Source organism: Amblyomma maculatum, chromosome 4 (assembly GCF_055883805.1).
Source record: "Amblyomma maculatum isolate TAMU_Amacu chromosome 4, ASM5588380v1, whole genome shotgun sequence".
NCBI lineage: Eukaryota > Metazoa > Arthropoda > Arachnida > Ixodida > Ixodidae > Amblyomma > Amblyomma maculatum.
The window spans coordinates 159,717,500-159,741,064 of NC_139347.1; the positions used below are offsets into that span (position 1 = coordinate 159,717,500).

General features: G+C 44.8%; 1 protein-coding gene across 1 annotated transcript; it reads right to left on the bottom strand.

Moving 5' to 3' along the window:
* Positions 1 to 1,431: 1,431 nt before the first annotated feature.
* Positions 1,432 to 22,917, bottom strand: LOC146193364 (uncharacterized). Its single transcript, XM_084600528.1, has 5 exons — positions 22,645 to 22,917; positions 19,749 to 20,035; positions 7,774 to 8,203; positions 5,799 to 6,076; positions 1,432 to 1,480 (listed from the first exon to the last, which is right to left on the bottom strand). The coding sequence occupies exons 1-5, from the start codon at positions 22,915 to 22,917 to the stop codon at positions 1,432 to 1,434; spliced, it is 1,317 nt and encodes a 438-aa protein (XP_084456654.1).
* Between the last annotated feature and the right edge of the window lie 648 nt (positions 22,918 to 23,565).

Genomic DNA, 23,565 nt, shown 5'->3' on the forward strand with positions numbered 1-23,565 from the left:
AGATTTTCCTCACTTGATTCCACAGGTTCTTGACTCACACGAAAGAAGTTACCCTAAAAAACGGCATTGCATTTATATGTATCGTACAGTCATAGACAAACGTTGGCGAGATTGAGATTCTTACGGCAAAATATTTTTGCTGTATTAGGCTAAAAATACGTCTGAATTATGCACAAGCATCAGGTGATATAAGTGCTATTTATCCGAGAAACCGAATACCAGCTGACTCCTAGGCGAAGCAGACCGGAAGTTTTCTTTTTTTTTTTTCGCGCATCTATGCCCGACAAACTCTTGTCCATGATTGTGCATTACACAGGAATGACTGATCAGTGGTGGCTGTCAACGTGGCAATAATGTGACTCCCTGTATAATAAACCCCACCGATTTCTGTTTGATTAGGCACCCGTACCTGCAGAACTTGCTACACAACAGCCGCTTTTAAAGTAATCGCGCCTCGGAAGACTACAATAGGCGAAGCCTCGTGAAAGTTTTGTTCCCTCGTGTTTAAGGTATTTTACTTCCGCCTGAGTATTTCGATCCGAAAAGAAACGAGCCGGAGGACGTGAAACACACTCCTTCTCAAAGTGCATTCTCGGACTGAGTTTTCCGACGGCAGTAAAATCGGCAAAAAGCAGTAGTGTCAAACTAGGCGGGTGCCTGACCTCGCCTAATGCCTTCATGAGGATGTTATGAAAATGCACAGGGAGATTACTGCAGCTGGGCTGCTTGAAGAAAAATGAAGCGTGATGTCATGATGTGTAATCAGAGAGTGGCTGACGCGCAAAAATATCAGCATAAGAAAAAGCAGAGTGACGGAAATTTTTCATCGGAAACTGATACTTGTCGCAGATCCAGGTTTTCCTGAGATGTTTGCTGAAGTATGCTCCTAAATGCAAATGAACATCTGCATGTTATAAGCAATTCGACTGATTGTTTGAAAAGGAGAGGAAATTGAGTCATATGTACCGTGGTTTTGACCATGATGGCATGTAAAAGTACTAGGTGAGGGAAGGAGGTATGAAGTACTAAGATGGCCTCTTGCAAAAGTTCCTTAATATGCAGTCTTGGAAACATTAATGAATCGGAGCTCAAGGAGCAGGTGATGATTACCTAACCTATGCATTTTGTTCCAAGATCTGCGCAAAGTCTCTAGATAGACAGGTACATCTTCTCAAGTAAAGAGAAAGGCAGAGGGAGAAACTTTAAATACGAGTGACGTCCCGCACTATCGCAAGGAGTGAGCCGGTACAGCGAGAGACGTAAAACATTCCTATCAGATCACACCTAACGTGACAACGTAAACAGTAAATGAGTGAGCAGTCCACCGCTCGCAGGGACTGCGTCATTCGTCAAAATTCTCCTGTCGCTTGCAGCATGGTCCAGTATGGTTTGAAGGCCAGGAATATGGTGACATTCGAACGCCGTCTGGTCTCAGTGCTTGCCAGAAAGGTCGATGTCAACTTGTGCGACCACTTGATACCTGCGAAGTGGAACACAGCAGTAAAATATTTCGTCGTTAAACGCAATTCAAATTTCACACTGACAACATAACAGTGCGCTACGCTCCAAGGTCTTCAATATTTTTGGCCATGCAGACTAATTCATTGCAATACCGACTTACCACCTTTTACGACGGGCCACAAATTCTGCTAGCCACTATTTATGAATCAGCTGCTAGTTACGACCATGTTATACTCGTGCTTAGGTGGCTCTCGTGTACTGATTATCAGCCTAAATGATAAGTTCGGATAACCCATTGCGCTGATGTAAGATCGCGCAGTACTGTTACCGATCAGCACAGCGCTTTTTAGAAACAGAACTCTAAATCTCCCATGCACAAACCTCAAGGTCAAGGGATGGTGCAATTGTGACCTTGAATTCTTGGCTGTGCAGCAAACGTCGTCGTCTTTACCATGCATCGTGTCCAGGCACGAGAGCACTATGGTTTCGTCGCATCCGATTACGCTTCGTGTAAAACTGCAACGCACTCTTGCACTGTGCAGAGAAACATCGTCGTCTGCAGGAAGTTCCATCTGCGCAGCTCCTTCGTTTAAACTAAAGGACCCATACGCATACGCCCTCCAACTGAACACAGAGACCTCAGCCGTGCAAGAGAGGCTGTGGAGACCGTGCAACAACGAGAAACGAGACTAGGTCGTCCCCGAGAAGCTCACCAATCAATGAAGTGAGCCATGATCGAAGTGGCAGCAGAGGCCACTGCTGCGACCGAGGCTAACACTCGTGAAAACTCTCATCTTTTCTTTTTCTTTTCAGTCTAGTGCCCTCCTTACGATATTGCGCATTATCGCACTACTTACGCCGTGTTGATGTCTTATTGAAATGATATCTTTTAAACAAAATTGGTCGACCATTTATAACGTTCAGGTGGCATCAAAGTTAATTTTGAACATCGGTTTAAGCTAGTTTTGCTAACCCATGTTGCGTTTATATTAACTGGCGTCTCGCAGTAGCCACTGTAACTAACCCGAAGTTAAATAAAGCAGGCCTAGTCTGAATATGACTTGAAAAAGCACAGCCTTTACAGAATGCCTTTTACTCCGCCGGGGTGGCGCAGTGGTTACGGCGCTCGACTACTGTTACCAAGGACCCGGGATCGAATCCCGGCCTCGGCGGCCGCTTTTCGATGGAGGCAAAAAGCAAGGCGCCCGTGTGCTGTGCGATGTCAGTGCACGTTAAAGAACCCCAGGTGGTCGAAATTTCCGGAGTCCTCCACTACGGCGTCTCTCATAGCCTGAGTCGTTTTGGGACGTTAAACCCCACAAACCAGCATGCCTTTTATGCTTGCAAGAACACAGCGGTTGCTAAGGCTTTATTGAGCAGCTCAAATTCGTTCTTTGTCATTAGAAAGGAGTTTCAATGCTAAAATGCGCTTTAAAGATTACGTTTTGTGGAGGTTCGTATAGGTGAGCTGATGCGATATCTCCTCTCAATTTGTTTTGTCCGTGTGTGTTCTGGAAGGACTCAAGGACTTCAAAGAACATAGCACGCAAATAATTTCATCCTAAAACAACAAATAAACAGCACCAGTATTAACTGAGGAAACTTTGCTGGCTAGCAGCTCTTGATTTGCATGTATGTGGACGTCTTTGTGAAGTACATAAAGATGATCAGATAGTTCACGTCAATATATTTTAGTCCTCGCATAGGGTGATGTGAATAGGAGAGCGCAAAATCCGGCCGAAGAGAAATGGGAGGACACAGAGGAGGTTTACGAGCGCGCGTGAACGTCCTACGTGTTCTCCCTTTTGACCTTCGTCCTTCTTTTGCGCTGTCTTGTTCCCATCACGGAGCAGCAACTAGCTCGGTAGCATGTTCTCCTGAAGTCTTCGTTGTGAAAATGGCTTTACCCTCTGTAATGTGTGCATTCCATTCGCGAATATTGTGTATCGTACGTGTATCTTTGACTGCGGGACGAAACTTCCACGCTATCTCGAGACTGCCGCAATTGCGAGATGAAGCATACCGAAGACGTACATACTAGAGCGTATACGTATGACAGTTTACCGGACGCTGCTGCGCAAGCGAAATGGCAGGGAAGTGGAAGGATGAGTGTGACCAATGCGCATGTGCTGCGAGGATCTGGCAAACCGGTATATATATATATATATATATATATATATATATATATATATATATATATATATATATATATATATATATATATATATATATATATATATATATATATATATATATATATATATATATATATATATATATATATGATAGTACGTCTCCACCTTGCTAAAAGCGTCTAATGAAGTTTGAATGCTGGTTGCGCGTTGTCGAATTCACTACTGACAAGAATTACTCCTCACGGAGTAATATAAGCTCATACATGCGATTTTTCTTTATTTCAGGCACAGTCAACAAAATGGATGATAAACAATACGCAATCAGCAGGCTGTCTAAGATTCGGAGGGCGACCATTTAATAATCTGGCAACAAAACAGCTAAACAAATTGCGTTCTTTCGTTCCGTGTTCATTCAATGCACTAAAATACTTAAACAAAGCGGGAACAAAAGCAAACACTAATTTAATTTCCGCAAGTGCATACAGTGGTGTGCTGTGCTATAAATTTAAGTTACACTTTTTGGCCCTGGACGCATGCAGTTTTTTTAACAGGTAGCTTTAGTACCGATGGTGAGCACGAGAAAGCTGAGGAATGTTCTCCCATACAAAAGGGGGATCGATGAAAATGATATGTGTTGTCGTCGAATACAACGTCAGTATCGGGCGGCGAATACCTCTCAAATGAAAACTTGCTGCCAATGGCACCGACTAACCGCAGTGACGTCGCTGGTATTACAATTATTCCATGGTTAATACCCTTGCCAAGTGTGAGCATTAATGAAATATAAATTTCTATTATTAACCACCTGCTTCCTAGTCGATTGCGATGTTATGAAGGAAATGCAAAATGACTAATCATATCTTCATAACTATTGGTCGAGGCTTTTGGGTGCAAGGGGGCACCTTTGGGAGCATATTTTATTCGTAAGGAGCATTTTTCGTTTTTCCCAGTAGCGGAGTCTCATTGATATTGGCGCTCGGCTGCAGAACCCAAAAACGTAGGTTCAGCCCCAGCTGTGCTTCAGTGCGTCGTCAAAATACCTAGGTTTGTGTTAACGGCTTATGAACAGGCTCCTGACAACAATCTGGGTCTAATTCTGAGTTTGTTTCGACGTGCCTCATCACATGTTTAGTTCCTTTAAGTTTTCCAAGCAGGACAGGTATAAATGTCACGCTTAAAGCCGTAAGGACTGGCTATGAAGCTGTGGACATGCAAACACAATTGGATCACATGCGACATGTCTAGCAACTATTTGCATGTTGCAAGAATGCAATTACGACGCTTTCGACGTTTAAGGGCACCGAAACTGCGCTTAAGTAATGGTGGCACGCAACTGGATATTGTAACAATGGCATGCCCATCATATTGAAAGCTGCTTGCTACCTGTGAAGTACACCGATGATTGAAGCGGCACTGACCAATTCTAGCATTTCCCATCCCATTGCTGAAATTTAGTTATCCATTGACTCGCATTGTTTTTTAAGAGTGGGATACAACGAAAAGCATCAAGTGCCAGCACCCTCATTCATAGCCATGCGGAATCAACTTATCCTGGCTGTTGCCACTTGACGCCTTTATGGGATCTTGTCTGGATAAAGAGAGTAATGAAACATATGGTACAAATATTGCAACACCGAAGCTTCAAAGGTCATTTCCCAAGCGCCAAGTGATCACATGCTTACGGCGAAGCTGTGGGCCCCATGCTGTCGTCGCAGAACCTTCTCACGGCCTGTGCTGAACTTCCCCTCGAATATTGTATATGCTAACTTAAATACACATAGCTCATTTTTGTTTTCACTTGTGTCGCAAGTATTCGTTGCCCATTTTTGGCCTCTTTTAAAGCTGTGTTTCGTGTGTAATGGCGGTATTCGTTTCACTTAGTAACTTAATTGGTCGTTTTTTTTTTTTAATGTTTTGCTGGTTCTCGAGAGAGAGAGAGTTTTGCTGCATTTTGAACAAGAAGTTATCACCATTCCTGATTGAAGTGTGCTAAACGAGTTGTAAACAATGAAAGGCAGATCGAACGGTCTGCATCATCGCGCTAAAACCTAGCTGCCCTTTTGGTTCTCTTGAACATCTTTAGCGATCCTGTCCTACTAAGCTGCATATGCACCCAACAAGCTTCTCTCTAAGAAAGTGATATTCTATTTCGTGTTATGCGCGACTCTTAGGTGAATGCAGCGTGACGCAGTGCAGCCATACCCGGACGATCCTTTAGAAGACCCGGAAGAACCACTGGAGGATCCTCGCACTGACGAGGGCCTGTTGTAGCTACCGCTCGCCTTGTAGCCCGAGCTGGAAGACGAGGATGAGGATGACGGCGAATAACGGCTCTTGGTGCGGCCCGTGCTGTAGTGGCTGCTGCTGCTGGCACTCGCATAGTTGCCGTAGTGGGGCTTGTGGCCTGAAGACCCGTGGCCGCTGCTTGAAGCGTACTTGATGATGGCAGGCACGGCCACCGCATGCTGGTGGTGCGCCACCTGCGAAGTCCAGGTAAAATACGGAAATTCTCTGTTATTAAGAATAACGATGAAGTAAAATGTACGTCTTGTGTTTAATGGTAACGCCTAAGACAGCATAAGTGTTTTTATCCCAGGAGAAGTAAGCAAATGTATTGAAGGATGTAAGCATGAGCGTCAGGAAAAGTGCAGATTAACAAAGTTGGCTGTTCGCCCATCGATACGTAATACCAAAATCTGAAAGCGCATGAAATCTCTTTATTTACGAAAGAACTGAACGGAAGGAGCACTACTAGGTTACCTCAGAAACTTTATTTCTTAGCAGCCGGCCTACGTTGTCGCAATCAGCATCGACTTTGACAGTGGACAGTGCCCAAAGCGTGTCATAACCTGAAGACGTATGCGCCAAGTACGGCGTACATCCGGTGTTCTCAGCGCCATATCTTTTAAGCTGACGAAGCTATTGCAGATTTTTAAAAGAAGGACTCCATTGGCATGTTGGCTGCCAAAGAGGCACAACAACGGGCATGCTCCTTGCTGAAAGAGGCGTCGTCTATCTGAGTGGAGGGAAAGTGTGCGTGAACTGAACTGGCTGGTGTATTTATGATCGCTTTAGAGTTAAAGCACGGGTTATGAGCAAGAAAATAAGGGAGGGGGAAGGGGAGGGGGGGCCGCTGCTATTCGATTAAATTATTTGTCGCAGATGCTTTCGTGAACTGCACGGGTATAACGATAGGACGCGAAAAAAAAACACAAATGGCCATAAATAAACCCGAAACGCCACTTATTTATGGCTTGGTGAGTAAGTGCTGGAGAGAAACCTGTACGACATGCTTCAAAAAAGAGTAGTTGGTTACGTGCAAATACGGTTTGGCGTTCTCACTTGGAATAAAGTGTCATATCCAGCGGTATACACACTCGTTATTTTGTCTTCGGTACATGAAAACAGCTTTTTGTTATTATCCTTGTTCCTTGGCGGTTACATTGCGCACCTCGATGCTGACAGCAGCCGCACCCACAAACTTCCCGAATAAAGCTGGTTTCAATTAGCTACTCTACAGTTAATGTCAATTGCTCTTTTTCGTTATTCGCGCCTTCGAAATTCGAATTGTGTGAAAGCTTGCTTTCCTTCCGTTATTTAGTAATTAGCTACGGCTTATTGGCAGGAAATAAAACAGCATCATGCATGGAGAAAAAACAATATATGCATCTTTGAACGGACACCCATGAAGAGCTACGTTGTTGTGCTGCACAACATCAATGTGCTCATGACATGAACCACTAAATAAGAGAACAAGGCACAAATGAGCAAGTTTTAAGGAGAGAGTGATAGAACAAACGGGGACCAGTGATCACTCCGACATTACTGCCCGACGTTTAGGCATCCACCGCGATCAATTTCCGCACAACAGCTGTCCGTACCAAGAACGACTGCCTGAAAAATAAGATAGCACAGAGGACGGGCCGTTTGGCTACCCCTGTTGTACCCTACATATAAGATTCAAGGAAGATGAGCCCAACTGTTAATATACCGTGGGCAGTGACTCAACATATTGATTATTTATCAATGCAAAGCAGTCAACTGATCGCTGCATTTCTGTAATCGCGTCGAGAGTTGGATTCAAGTTCCTTATATGGCAGAAATCGCTCACGCAATGCCTTATATAATGGACAAGTGTGGCTCATTGAACGAAAATGCAACAAGTCAGAAGGCAGACCTGTTCGGGCAGGTGGCTGAGCGCCGATGCAGCAGAGGAAGCGCCATGCGTCACATGTTGCACGGCTTCCAGCGGAGAGCCGCCCAAATGGTGCAGGGCCGACGATGCCGAGGACACGTGTCGCACCGCCTCCAGGGCGGACTGCCTCGAGGCGTGCTGCAGGGCCGCGGCCAGGCTTCCGCCTCCTCTGCCCGCATGGGAGACGTGATGGACCGCAGCAATGATGGGCGCCGCTTCGGAGGCCTGCTGCGCTGCGGACCCGTGGTACCGGTGAAGCCTCAGGCCGCCTCCTCCTTGGCCGCCGCTGTGGACATGGTGAGCGCCGTGCACGGCAGCAGCAACCTGGCTGGCCAGCAGACCCTCGTGTGCTCCGGAGGAGTGCCAACCACCTTTCCAACCGCCTTTCCACCCGTGGTTCTCCTCATGCACGCTGCGGTGGACAGGAGAAATCAGGATGTGGTAGTACTCTGCGGTTTAACAATCTTGACTAGACACGTGGTCTATGAGAGTGGTTGCAGTAGAGAAATCCGGATTAATTCGGTTTTGCACGTTAAACACAGACTTTTTTATATTTCGTATTAATCGAACAGAGGTCTCTACGGCAAGGGGTCTATGCTGCAACCTTGGGCTGAATAAGCGGAAATCAAAGCCACTAAGTCTCCGCGACTGGTTTAGGGAGAGAAAACAATAAAGCACTGACCTGGACGCCCCGCAAAAAGCCGGCGGAGGCTTAGCAGTTCAATGCAATGTTCCAGACGATGGCAGCTGTCATGACGCCAGCCTGCCAGCTATTCCGTGAAACCTTCGCATTGGTACGGGCAGCAGGTGAAGTGATGCTAAAGATGTGAGCAACTTATGTGTTTTGAAATGGGAACCAGCCATCAATAACAATTAAGGCCCTATTAGAGTCTCCAACACGTGCTATGGTGCTCTGAACCAAACGCTTCCCGTTAGCAGTTCATGCCATGTTTGTGGCGCTTCTTCCTGCTAACATCATCATTTTTTGTTGGCTTATCATACCATTTCTACATCTCACGAACTCGTCTTTATATTCGTCCTTTCGTACTGGCGTTCCTTACATGCGGTAACAAACCGAATGATCTTATGTTGTTATGAGTGTAGCCGAAGGGCTTCGAATAAACCACGTGCTTATGTTACCTAGATGACGTAGTATTCTCCCCGACATTTGAAACCCACCTCGCCCGTCTTTCTACGATCTTTTCCTTCTTCCGCCATGCTGGCATCCAGTTGAACTTTAAAAAATGCAGCTTCGGCCAACGCCAGATAAAGCTCCTTGACCACTTGGTTGACTCCACAGGAGGCAAGCCTGACCCTGGCAAAATTCGTGCAGTTCATGATTTCCCGACTGATTTCTCAGTCGCGCAGTACATGATTTCCCGTTCAACAACTGATGCACGGAGTTTCCTCAGCTTGTGTTCTTATTTCCAGCGCTTCATGCAGAACTTCGCCGACGTTGCCCGCCCCCTCACCGCTCTCCTCAAGAAGAACGCATCTTTCTCTTGGGGCCCTGAAGCTCACGCTTTTCAAGCCCTGATTTCGGCCCTCACCGCTCAACTTGCCCTGGCCCATTTTAACACTTCGGCACGAACGGAACTTCGAACCGACGGAATTGGCGCTATTGTTGCCCGGTCCCAACATGGCCTCTCCTGTGTAATCGCCTGTGCCAGTCACCTGTTATCTCCATCCGAGCCCAACTATTCTATTACCAAAAGAGAATCTCTCGCACTTGTTAAGGCGTTGACTAAATTCCGCCCGTATTTGTTTGGGAGGCCCTTCTGCGTAGTGACAGATCATCATGCCTTGTGTTCATTGTCGTCGCTTAAGGAACCTACCGCCGCTTCGGTCGCTGGGCTTTGCGCTTACAGGAATATACATACTATTGTCTACAAGTCAGGTCGATTGCATCAAGACGCTGACTGTTTACCTCGCTATTTCGTCAATGGTTAGAATATTTTCTTTGTAACCGAACACAGTTTGTACTAGCTAATAACATTCCTTCTTGATTTTCTTCCGTGCTCTCTGGGGTTCCACAGGGCTCAGTCCTAGGGCCCCTTCTGTTCTAAATTATATTAATGACCTCCCTTTTTGCGTTTCTTCTAACATTCATTTATTTCCAGATGACTGCGTAATATTTCGTGAAATTAATGACTCTAACGACACTTTTCTTTTGCAAAAAGACCTTGACGGAATCTGTGACTAGTGTACCACGTGGTCAATGCAACTAAATATAACCATATGTAAAGTACTACGTGTGTCGCGCATTTCGACCCAGCCACTTCTTATCATCTTAATAATATCGAACTTGAACAAGTGTCTTCATACCGCTATTTAGGCGTTCACATAACAAGGGATCTAACTTGGTCTTTTCACATCACTTCCATAATTAACAATGCCAACCGCACTCTCGGCTACCTTCGTCGTAACTTTTTTTCTGCTCCCATCTCACTTAAACTTCTGCTCTACAAATTCTAGTTCGCAGTAAGTTGGAATATGCTGCATCCATTTGGGATCTCTTTACTGAAAACCTAATCAGCACCCTCGAACTAATTCAGAACACCTCGGCACGTTTGATCCTTCGGAACTATAACCGCACCGCCAGCGCAACATCTATGAAGAGTACATTACAGCTAACATCTCTTGCTAGCCGTCGAAAGTACGCTCCGTCTTTGTTTACTTCATAAAATAATGTTTCATAACCCCAGTCTGCGCAGCGATCTTATACCTCTCCCATCATATGTTTCGTCACGAGCTGATTATTCACATAAAATCGGTATTCCTTTTTTTTTAACTAAACATGCAGCCGAGTCCTTCCTCCCGCGAACAGCAAAGGACTGGAACCACCTTCCCGGAACTACTGCTTCCATCATTGATCATAAGCGTTTTTGTTCCGCGTTAGCTAATATTTTATGATTAGAATTGTAACACCCTGTGCATAACTGCATATCTACTGCACTGTATATATATTGTATTCTACCGTTCCCCTCTAAACGCACCTCGGGCCTTGAGGGTAAAATAAATGAAAAGAATCCTCCTGAATAACATGACCGTACTGATGAAAACGAGGTGTTGTCCATCACGGACTTTCTGCACATCGGCACCCTACCGATGACCCGTCCCTACGACCCATTATCTACCAATTGCGCACTGAGGACCCCGATCCTTCTATCACCATGTTCTTACTGCGTGATGATACATTGTTCCGACGCAACATGCGTCCAGATGGTGCGGACCTTTTGTTCGTCGTCCCTAGTCACCTCCGCTTACTGTCTGGCCCATCATGACGCCCCTACATCAGGACACCTGGGAGTGTCGCGCACGTATGACAGCGTGAGCCGGCGCTTTTTCTGGCCAGGGCTTTGTTCGCCGCTGCGTTGCAGGTTGCGACCTGTGTCAGCATCGAATGAAGCCGCAGCTTCAACCCAGTGGCCTTCTTCAACCTATCGAAGTTCCTCCTGACTCATTTTCCCGCGTCGGTCTCAGCCTCCTTGGGCCTTTACCGAAATCGACATCGGGGAACAGACGGAATTGCGGTCGCCACTGATTACTCCACCCGCTACGCTATCACTCTGACTATTCCGACCAGCTGTACTTCCGACGTCGCTGATTTTCTTCTTCATGGCGCTTCCCGTCAACTGCTTACGGATCGAGACACGAAACAAAACACTGTTCGTCACCCCTATCATCTGAAATAGGCGTGACTGCCTGACAAAAAGCGCAGCCAATATCCATTGATCATCTGCATTCACTGTGATTAGATGAGATAATGGCCGCCAAAGTACTACTAGAAGTAAGCGAGATGGAAGGAGAGACAGCATTTTTGATAATATGAAATAGACTGAAGAGAGGGTTGAAGCGAGGGTTGAAGCAAGGCCTCAATCAACTAGCCATCGCGTTGACAAGAGGATATTTTACAGACGTAGACAAGTCCTCTTGTCAATCGAAAGATTCGCTACCGGACTGAGGCTGCTTTTCAACCCTGTTCACTTTGTTTTGTTTTCTGAAATAACGACTGTAAAAACAATATTTTCAGAGCAGCGATTTTACCAGAAAATTATCAGTACGTACTTACTTTATTTTCTCTAATAAATTACGAAAGAAATAAATGCTCTCTTGTTCCTTGCACAAATTCGGGCTTTTTTGTTTCTTCTTAGTACAAAGGTCACACTATATGCAGAATAAAAACTCAGCAATTGATAAATATTCAACGGTCGGAGTTTACGGTCCAAACAAAGACGGAAACGAACGACGATAAGCGCACACCGAAATCATTTCTTTATATTCGACTATTCGGTTGTAAGATTTGTAAATAGTGGTCAGGACCCTTCAAACTTGCGCCTTAGTTCGTGGTTGGTGAGTACGAGTTACAATCTGTCACGTGTGACTGCAGAAGCCAAGAGTGCGCAGACGACCGGGTGATTGTATATAAATGCAGTTCTACGTGTTGAAGCAGTGCTCCGATATTACAATCTTCTTACGCTGCGCAAAAAAAGAAATGTCAAGAATACAGATGGAAGGCACTACAAACATTGTCTTCTGATTATTTTCGTGAAACTGATTTATTCGCCTGACACGAATAAACAACAAATAATCGCACTTCCTTAGCTAATTGAGAGAAATATCGAGCACATACGAATATTCTCTTACGTCTCGTCAAGCTATGCCTGCTAGCGCAGCCTTTTCAACACTTAACGAGGCAGCTGAAACACTTTTTGGGGAATTCGACGAGAGGCAAGCATTAAGATGTATGAACATTGAAGACAAGACTTTTCAAGTCGTTTTTCGCTACCATTTAAAAAAAAATTACGTAATCATTCATTTAAGTCGCTACGATCTTTTGGCTCATTTTAATAGCACTGTCCTATCAAATTCGTCTGCGAGCCGCCTGATGAGCTTCGTGGCCTTTCGGTGGCGCTGGTTTCCTTCTTCACAGCTAACATACGGGCGTGAAAAATCTACGGTCTCTGCCGATGACGACATCGGGGGAGTCCGCTGACATTACCGTGAAGAAGCATAAATGGGCAAATTGTTTTTTTCGTTGATTGCTTCATCAGTGTGTAGCAGTGAGAAAGCATATTTCAGTTTCAATTTCTTTAATTATTTGCAGTAGCCTAAAAATAAAATGCAAGTTTGCTATTTGGTCCTATTCTCATAATTCAGTTCGGTCTTCTTTTTGTTCCTTACGTGGGCGCTTCTTTATGCATTCATTTTCCGTTTGCTCTAAATTATTATTAATACGCTGTCTCTTTCGAGAAACCTAGCTTGTAGAAAATATTTCACCACACTTTTTTTTTTAATGAACGTTGTACAGACTGGATGCTAACTCATCACGATCGCTCACGTAGCAATTATATGCGGGATCAGCCTTTTTAGCTGTTTTCAGAATGACGCAATGATGCGTTGACGAACTATAGACTGAGAGGAAATTGTGTTTGCCCATCTTCACTGCGAGATAATAGATCGATAATGTATCTTTTTAACAAAATAAAACAAAATGTTGTGAGTAGGACCCGAGAAGCTTGCTAACATTTACGAAAAATTGTTCCTGGGTACCAAAGCATAAGTGGTCCAATGAGGCATGAAACGTCATGCTCTACGAGGTAAACGACCGGTGCTCTGCTAAACACCTGCACATCTGTGAAAAGGTTTAGCGACGAATGGCAAATGACAATTTCGTTAGATGTATTGAAGTAACTGGCGCGATGAAGTGATAGAATTCGTTGCTTCCATCATATACGAGGGGGTACCCAAAAGAAACTGAACTTATCTCTTTTTGAACCTATTTATTCAAATTTTAAGCCCAAACCTTCAATCCTCTTCAAAGTACTCTCAACTTGCACTAATACACTTGTCTAATATTTCATTTCATTTTTAAAAGAAAAATTTTAAATTGATCTTTTGTGATGCTGGACAATGCCTGCGTGCATTTTTCTTTGCCTCCGAAAGACCAGCAAACGCTTTCCTTTCATGTTTTCATTCAGGGAAACAAAAAAAGTCACACGTTGCAAGATCCGGTGAGTATAGGGGGTGACGAACAGGGGTCATCCCATTTTGGTCAAATATTGATGATTGCACAAATGCTTTCAACATTTTCATGTGTTCGGGTCGTGGAAAAACGGTCAGAACGATGTTGGTCATCAATTGACATTTCACCAATTTTGAAACGGGGAATCCACTCAAACACTTAAGTTTTCCCCATAGCATCATCATTGTACGCCATTTTAACATTTCAAGAGTTTCTGTTCCACTTTTTCCGAGCAGAAAGCACGATTTCACCGCCACACATTGATCACGAAAATCAGCCATTGCAAAAACGACACTCACAGAAAACATTTGTCACCATAAACTCTGCCGAAGCTAGTACGTCTGGCCTTCATCGACGCCACTCGGCTGACTGACTCTGAAATGTTCACTCTATGCGCTCCTAGCGGCAAAACACGGTACGACGAAAGCGCTGCCCACCAAAAATTTAGTTTCTGTTTCTTTTGGGTACCCCCTCGTAGAACTCGTTATCAAAGTTCCCATGTTAAATCATAGAGGCAAGAACTTTCCTGGATAATCGGCCTGATTCTACTTTTATGGAGTTTGTACCATTCGCCAAAATCGAGGCATACTGAGCAAAGCAAAGATCAAAGAATATCGAGAGGTTGTGCTTCCATAGTCATGCAAGAATGTGCGTTTTAGATAAATGTTTAGACAGGACAACAACCAGAAGCATCGTTCTTTCTGTGAGAGAAATTTTCTACAGAAGAGGAATGCTGACGTTATGCAGTCGTGTAGCTGATGGGCTTAGATTATTTGATATTTAGATCTTTGCCTACTTGCCTCGTTCGAGGAAGACCAGGTCCAAAGAGAAAGTTCAACAATTAATGCAAGACGAGGGAAATAAAGATTACATAGTAATTCACCGCTCTGTGGATTGCATGCCTTGGTGGTGTGAAGCAGTCTTTGATTGCATACGAAGCACTGACTGTGTTAGGGAATTGTGAAGTATTTTGCAATTGGCGGCTGATATGCAAATAAAAATGCATGTTGTTGCCGATGATTTTACGCAGCGCAGGAAGTGGTTCTTGAAGCGATCTTGTACATTAACATATTTTGTCCTAATGTGGTGAATAATATTAGTGACCAGTTTGTGTAAATGGATGAAATTTTCATCCGGGTTAAATCCAGAATTACTTTCGCTTGTATTTCACTCCTGTTTATGTGTTATTTTCCGAAACCGCATATTTAGAAATAAACTTTCATTGACATCTCGCCTTCTCTGCCCGATCAATTAACTTTCACACTGCCATTTTCATTTAGGTGAGAGCATTTCAATTTGTCCCCTTCATGGATCACTGCCTTGTCGTGGCGGAGGGGCTTGCGAAACTCGATGAAGTCGTGAGCTCTGCTGTGTAGGGCCACCCAAGATAGACAGGTCACGGCAGAGAGTTCTGACAAAATGTGATTCACTGGAGAAGGTAATGGCAACCCACTCCAGTATTTCCTGCCAAGAAAACCCTATGGCCAGTCACAATACCATTAATGATATGGCGCCGGAAGATGAGCCCCCCAGGTTGGAAGGCGTCCCACATGTTACTGGGGATGAACAAAGGGCGATTCCTAGTAGCTCCAGGACGAATGAAGCGGCTGGGCTAAAGCCAAAAGGACGCTCAGTTGTGGATGTGTCGGGAAGCGACCGGAAAGTCCGATGTTGCAAGGAGATGTATCACATAGCAACATGGAATGTAAGATCTATGACGCAAGGTAAACTGGATATCGTCAAGCGAGAAATGGACAGATTGAACATTGATATCTTGGGTATCAGCGAGCTCAAGTGGACCGGAATGGGAGAATTTAACTCCGGCGACCATTATGTCTTTTATTGTGGGCACGAATCCAAGAGAAGGAATGGGGTCGCTCTCATAGTAAACAGAAGAATGGGCAAAGCAGTGCTAGGGTACAACCCCAAAAACGACCGAATGATTTCACTTCGGATCCAAGGTCACCCTTTCAACATAACAGTTATCCAAGTCTATGCACTGACCACTACTGCTGAAGAAGCTGACGTTGAGAGATTTTATGCGGACCTACAATGCCTTTTAGACCGCACCCCATCATCAGACGTCGTTTTTCTCATAGGAGATTGGAATGCCAAGGTAGGGAGTGAAGAAATATCCGGAATTACAGGCAAGTTCGGTCTTGGTGAGCCAAATGAAGCTGGGCACAGGCTAGTAGAGTTTTGTGAAGAAAACAACCTGACCATAGCGAATACTCATTTTCAACAGCACAAGAGGCGCCTGTACACATGGACTTCACCGGACGGTCTGTACAGGAATCAGATCGATTATATTATTTGCCGGCAGAGATGGAGAAGCGCTATACAAGCAGTAAAAACAAGGCCTGGGGCCGATTGTGGCACCGATCATCAGCTTCTTGTTGCCAAGATTAAGCTTCGATTGAGGAAAACGCAGGAAACTAGAAGGCCTTTCAGGTATAATCTGGATCAAGTTCCATTAGAATATGCTGTGGAAGTGAGGAATCGATTTCAAGAATTAGATCTAGAAGACAAAGAGCCCGAAGAGATGTGGTCTGATGTTCGTGATATAATACAAGAAGTTGCTACTAAGGTAGTTCCAAAGCAAAAGAAATGCAAGAAAGCAAACTGGTTATCTGAAGAGGCTTTGCAAATAGCTGAGGAAAGGAGGATGGCAAAAGTTATGGGGGAAAAAGAAAGATACAAGGTTCTCAATGCGGATTTTCAGAAAATAGCAAGGAGAGATAAGAATGCCTTCTTGAACATACAGTGCCAAGCAGTTGAGGACAACAGCCAATTAAGGAACACAAGAGCTCTGTATAAGACAATCAAAGATATCAAAGGAAACTTCTGTGCTAAGATGGGCGTGATAAAGGACAAACGAGGCAAGGACCTCACTGAAGCCGCAGAGATAAAGAAGAGGTGGCAGGAATACACAGAAGAACTGTACAAGAAGGACTCGAATGTGCAAACCCAACATAAGACGGTTGTGATAACTGATCTTGAGCCGGGCATCCTGAAGAGTGAAGTTGAATGGGCCTTAGCCAGCCTTGCTAAGAACAAAGCTAGCGGAATTGATAGCATTCCAGCTGAGTTGCTTCAAAACCTCAACCATGACGCTGTTAACATTCTGCATACATTATGTCAGAAGATTTGGACAACCCTGCAGTGGCCACAGGATTGGAGGAGGTCAGTTTACATCCCCATTCCAAAGAAAGGCAGTGCCAAGGATTGTTCCAACTACCGCACGATCGCGCTTATTTCGCATGCTAGCAAGGTGATGTTGAAAATCCTCCAAGGTAGGCTGCAGCAGTATGTGGATCGGGAGCTTCCGGACGTGCAAGCTGGGTTTCGCAAGGGCAGAGGAACTAGAGACCAAGTTGCCAACCTTCGCTGGATCATGGAAAAAGCAAGAGAGTTCCAGAAACCCATCTACTTCTGCTTTATTGATTATGCGAAAGCGTTTGACTGCGTAGATCACAGCAGATTGTGGCAAGCTCTCCAAGAGATGGGAGTTCCAATTCACCTCATCTGTCTCCTCAGGAACCTGTATGAAGGGCAAGAGGCCACAGTCAGAACTGGGCATGGTCTTACTGATTGGTTTCCGATTGAGAAAGGAGGGAGGCAAGGCTGCGTACTGTCGCCCTGCCTATTTAACCTATATGCAGAGTGCATCATGAGGAAGGCCGGTCTGGACGAGTCTTCAGCTGGAGTGAAGATTGCTGGAAAACGTATCAACAACCTTAGATATGCGGATGATACCACTTTAATTGCAGAAAGTCAAGCGGAACTCAAGAGACTTCTGATGCGCGTACAAGAAGAGAGTGAGAAGTTTGGGCTTAAACTGAACATTAAAAAGACAAAGATCATGGCGTCTTGCCCTATCAAGTCCTGGAGCATCAAGAGACAAGAAGTGGAAGCAGTGACAGATTTTCTCTTCTTGGGCTCCAAGATTACCTCGGAAGGAGACTGCAGCCATGAAATTAGGAGACGCCTGCTTCTGGGAAAGAGAGCAATGGTTAGCCTTGACCGCCTAGTAAAGAGCAGAGACATTAGTCTGCCAACCAAGATCCGTATAACTCGTGCTATGGTCTTTCCAGTTGTGATGTATGGATGCGAGAGTTGGACTGTGAAAAAGGCTGACCGCCGAAGAATTGACGCGTTTGAATTGTGGTGCTGGCGAAGACTCTTGAGAGTTCCTTGGACTGCCAGAAGATCAAATCAGTCAATATTGTCGACCATTAACCCTGACTGCTCATTGGAGGGTCAAATTCTAAAGTTAAAGCTCAGCTACTTTGGTCATCTGATGAGAAGAGAGGAGTCGCTGGAGAAAGATTTGATGTTGGGAAAGGTTGAGGGTTGCCGGAGAAGGGGTAGGCAGCGAACGCGATGGTTAGATGGCATCCTCGAGGCACTGCAGATGAAGTTATGTGATGTTAGGAAGATAGTGAGAGACCGGAAAGCGTGGCGTGACATGGTCAATAGGGTCACGAAGAGTCGGACACGACTGAACGACTGAACTGAACTGAACTGATTTCAATTTGTAACCACTGCGCTTAAACTCTCTTGTTCTCGTGTTAGTTGTTTGCACACATATTGTCCTGCAAAAAAAAGCATCGGTGATTTTCAACGCAAGCCCCCTCCCCCCCCCCCCCCACACACACACACATTTCCACATCTGTTAAAGAAATAGAAATCAAATTCAAAACCTCCCAATCCTACACATATTCAGCGCTTTAAAAGTTCAAGGAGGAAGCCTTTGATAAACAATAATTCCCGAAATGTTCTTAGCGAAATACCATAGCCTTAACAAAATTAGTGTGTGTCCCGGTATAAGGCTGCCCTGCCATAAAATCAAAAACTTGGTGCAATTTCCGCAGCCAAATGAAGACAGCTGCTATTCCAACTTCTTTCGATAAGATATTGCTGGTGCAGTTCAAATACACTTAGAAAGCAGTCATATCTTAAAAGCTTCCGTGATTTCTGGTATTTGAGAACAAAAAGTGCGGTCAGTTGCCTGGAGTGCCAGGAGTGCACGTTTTATTCTGTCCGAGCTCATCGGCCCAGTATGTCGCAACAACTGATATTTCAATGTACTTGGGTCTGGAATACAAACAGCGGCGTGCTCTTTTGCAACCATTGCAAGGTGTTTTCCTTGCGCGAGCATGACACTATAGCACAGAGATGGAGATACACTAAAGAGAGAGTTTGACCTCGGGGAAATTTTTCCTGAACTTTTCGGCATCGACATGCACAACCTGTTAACTAACGATGCCTCTATATATATGGTAGACACTACTTGTATGATGGTTTCACCTACTACTAGGCTGCAAAGCCCACCGAAATGGTGCAGGCTACATTAAGAACCCAATCATGCGAAAGCAGCGGACAAATATTTTAACGATGAACGCCTGCACGCTTTCCGGCAGCTTACCAACGTTCGCTTTAGCTTACTTATTTTAGAAACAGGGGCGATTTAAATGGCCTAGTGTGCACTGGTATATCTATATGTGGAAGTCATATATCATATTGCTGTCAAAACAAGCATATCTGGCAGCTTCGGAGATGTGCTTCGGCGGGATGGCGACATACAGTCATGTGACAGAATTTACTGTGCTATTCATTAGGCACTGTTCGGATATTTTCCGTACAGTAGTGGCAGGTTCCTTAAAACTATAAAAAAATTCTCACGCTCTTGATATGGTTCGAGACTGAACGAATAATAAATATACTAGCTTCTTTTTGCATGCTTGTAACTGGAGGTCCCCCGTGCAGCCATTACCTTTTGGATCTCCTCCTGTATTTAGGAAGCGTTTCTACGCTGTTATATTGACAGTTTACAACAAGCCGACTGCGACTGAAATTCTGAATCCGCTACAGTTATAATGATAGAGCGCAAGTACAGAGTGTAAGATTTCATGCCACGAGACAGACTCACTATATGGGCACCGGCTTCTTGATGTAGACTGGGATCTCCTTGATCACTTTGATGAGCTTATGAATCGGCTTTGGCACCGGAACAGGCACTGACTTGAAGATAGGCACCACGAATGGCTTGGGCACCGGAACATGCACCGGGTACGGGAACGGCTTCTTGACCGGCACCGGCTTTGGAACCGGCACAATCACTGGCTTAGGCACGTGGATCGGTATAGGCAATGCCACGGGCCTCGGAATGGGGATCGACGTGTGGTGTGGAATGAACTTCAGTACAGGAATTGGAATCTGTGAGAAAAAAAAAAACAATGAGTCACCGATAGAGCTCTTAGCGAAAGCTGCTTTGAAAAAAAAAAAAAATTATCTTTCAAAAGGCGAAGAGGGTGAACCTCACTCAGGGGCAGCGAGTGATGCATTTGCCGTCAATATGTTGCCAAAATACTTCTTCCAACTAAAATTAGTATACGCGATTTCAGTGATTTTATAAGCGTTCGCCGTTAATGCTAGGCAGATAACTTCTTCCAGTGATTAATTTCGTTTTGAATGGGCGGCACATTTACATCGACGTAACGTGAAAACTTCTCGGTCGTCCACTGATATTCTATTTACATTTACAATGCATCTGTATGACGTACTTACCCAGCAATAAAAGTATACGTAGTCCTGCATCTATTGCTTAATAAAAACAGGCATATAGCTAAAGCATAACACACACTGCTAGAAACGCTTTGCATACGTCTATTAGTTCCTCAGGCATACAACATTTCTTTATTAACTCTGTTTTCAAAGTGTGGTAGCCTCCTTCGCATCGCGTAGAAGTAGAGGGTATACCCATATTAGAATCATTTTTGTATACTTATTTATTTTAGTTTATTTTTTACGGGGGGGGGGGGGGAGGGGCAGTGGAAGGCACATGCACACGAAGAAAAATTTGCATGCAAAAAGAAACAGCAGCCCACAATCCTTTAAAGTGTCAGCTTGAAGGAGTAAGTCAAACAGGTTATACGTCCAACTAACTGGCCAGCTTCGTCACTTGCGATACTTTGATTGATCTGATGGTACGCATGTTATAGCGGGTGAACGGATTCCGGAAAAAGGATTATGCTGAATGTGCGCACGAAATTTAAGAAAACGTTTTTACAGAACCGATGACGTCGAACCTGCTGCCAATTTTAGGATCGCTCTCACCCCTCCCTCTCGAGCAGGAACGAAAACCCCTATCTATTACGAGAGTAGCGCTCTTCGGGCCCTCTCTGAACCGTAGATAAAACGCAACCCTTAAAATGCAGAAGTGCACTGGGTCGTTGTTTGGAAAATTTGTAATTTTACATCGCTAGTTGTGGTGAGGGTAAGAACTCTGTTTTCACGAATGTTTAGATGACCGAAGCCTGAGTCCTGTCTTCTATCCAAGGATACATTGGAGGCTGCTGCTGCTCTACCCCACTTGCCAGATTCCCCTGTTTGCCGAGGTTCGAAGTTCACAAAACTTAGGGGCTTGATGGGGGAGGATGAAAATATTCCTCCCTCTTTTCGAAAACAATATAAGGGAGGCCCTCGACGAATCTTGCCTTGAGCTCATCCCTGTTGCGGCCAGGGCAGGCAACGCAAACTAGTCTGAACAGCTATGCTTCGGTGAAAAAACAGTGGTTAAGGTGGGGACTTACATAATTTTACAAGCTGTCAATTACAACAAACGAAATTTATTGCCGAACGTTTGAACTATCTGTAGTCACGCTTAGCCAGTTTCTTTAAATCTCAGACTGCATAATGCGTGGTCTTGTCAAAGACATCATCATTATCAGTCAGACTATACACACTGCAGGGCGAAGGCGCCTTTCCCATATTCCTCCAATTAACCCGGCCTTAGGCTAGCTGCATCCTGTTAACACCTGAGGACTTCTTAACCTCGTCCGCCCGCCTAACTTTCGGCCGCCCCTGCTACGCTTTCCTTTACCCTAAGCGACCATCGGTTATCCTCGGTTTGTACTACATGCCTTGCCCTTCCCTATTTCTTCTTCATTTCCAATAGAAGGTCAATAATTCGAGCTATTTCTCTGACCTAGTCTGCACGCTTCCTATCTCTCAACGCTGCACCTAGCATTTTCGTTCCATTGCTAACGTTGTCCTCAACTTAAGTAGAACCCTTTTCGTTAGCCTTCACGTTTCAGCCCTATAAGTGAGTACAGATCAAATACAACAATTGTATACTTTTCTCTTAAGCGGTGCCGGTAAGCTGCTAGTCATAATCTCCGAGTGCTTGCCAAATGCGCTTCATCTAATCCTATTCTCCTAGTTGTTTCCCTTCCATGGTCCGGATTAGAGGTTACTACCTGTCCTAAGTAGACATATTCGCCTACCACTTCCAGGGCTTCGCTGTATATATTGTAAACAGGTGTTCTTTACCGAGGCTGTTGAATATTACCTTAGTCTTCTACATATTGATTTTCAGGCCTACCTTTCTGCCTTTCCTGTCTAGGTGATCAATAATTCTTTGCAGGTCGTCCCCTGAGTTACTCAGCAAGGCAATGTCATCAGCGAATCGCAGATTGCTGAGGTATGTTCCATCAACCCTTATCCCTGACTGATCCCATTCCAAATCTCTGAATACTTCCTCTAAACAAGCCATAGTCATCATTATCAAAATACATCATCATTATCACCAATATGAAACTAACATTTCCCTCCAATCATGTGCTTGGGCAACTGGAACCATCCGTATCGCAGCAAAGTTCCTAAACCAATTAAGAGCTCTTTCTCACCGCCGGCCACATTTACTTTCCCTTTTCTGTTCGCACACGGTACAAGAACGTAGTAAAGAAAGCGTATGCAAGGAGAGAGCAAGGAATATCACTTTCTCTGTATGAGACTTGCTGGATAGCGGGGCACGCATGCTTTACCTGTATGTTGTAGTTCTGGTGTACGATGTATTTCTGCGGGACGGGTTTGGCCACGGCGAAAGGCTTGAAGATAGGGAATAGCTTGGGCACAGGATAAGGCTGGGGCACCGGCACTGGCTTGGGCACCGGGATGGGCTTGTGCACATGCTTCACCAGGAGCTTGATGGGCACATGATGATGCTGGTGCCATCCGCCGCCACCGCCACCACCACCGTGCCAGCCGGTGGCAGACGCGAGCCCCGCCACGAGAGCCACTAGCAGCGCGTGCTTCATGACGTCCCTGAAAGTGATGGGAATGAGAATCGAGTCACAAACGCGGTGTAAAAATGTCACTAATAATCGCTTTCCATAGTCGGGACAAGCGGTGCATACGAAACTGCACTTGCGTAACCACGCGACAGGTTTGCCTGCTCCTTTCTTCAGCTATGCAGACGCACTTTACGGGGATGACTTCTCCAGCCATGAAGTTTAATTTCACCAGGATATGGAAATTGGTGCAAGGCTTAGTTCGCAACTTAGTTTGCATGAGGTCTTACAACTTTACGCAGAGAAATAAGCAATAAAATATAAGGTGACGCCACAATTTCTTTTCAACGCTATGCTTCACAGCTTTAATGCCTAATGTTCCGTAAATGAATTAATTTACATAATTCGGGGCGCGACTAGAACGTTCGAAATGAGTTTCCTGCAAACGAAAGTTGTCGAACATCGCCATTAACGGCAAGGTTCTGAGAGTGGCAGACAACGGCATCTCGCGTGGAGTACACACTATCTGCGGCACCAAGCATTTCAATTAGAAGTAAAAACTAGGGCAACAAAACAAGACGCCAAATCAAGAACAGAACCAAAATGGCCTGACAGATTTCACATATTCATTCCTCGTTGCACAACTGACAATTTATCCCGTTGCTGAAGCACATC

Coding starts and splice junctions, on each gene's coding strand:
- LOC146193364 (XM_084600528.1), bottom strand. CDS start 22,917: ATGAAGCACGCGCTGCTAGTGGCTCTCGTGGCGGGGCTCGCGTCTGCC. Junction 20,036..22,644: donor ACCAGAACTACAACATACAG/GTAAAGCATGCG, acceptor TTTTTCTCACAG/ATTCCAATTCCTGTACTGAA. Junction 1,481..5,798: donor TCTTCTAAAGGATCGTCCGG/GTATGGCTGCAC, acceptor TCCACTTCGCAG/GTATCAAGTGGTCGCACAAG.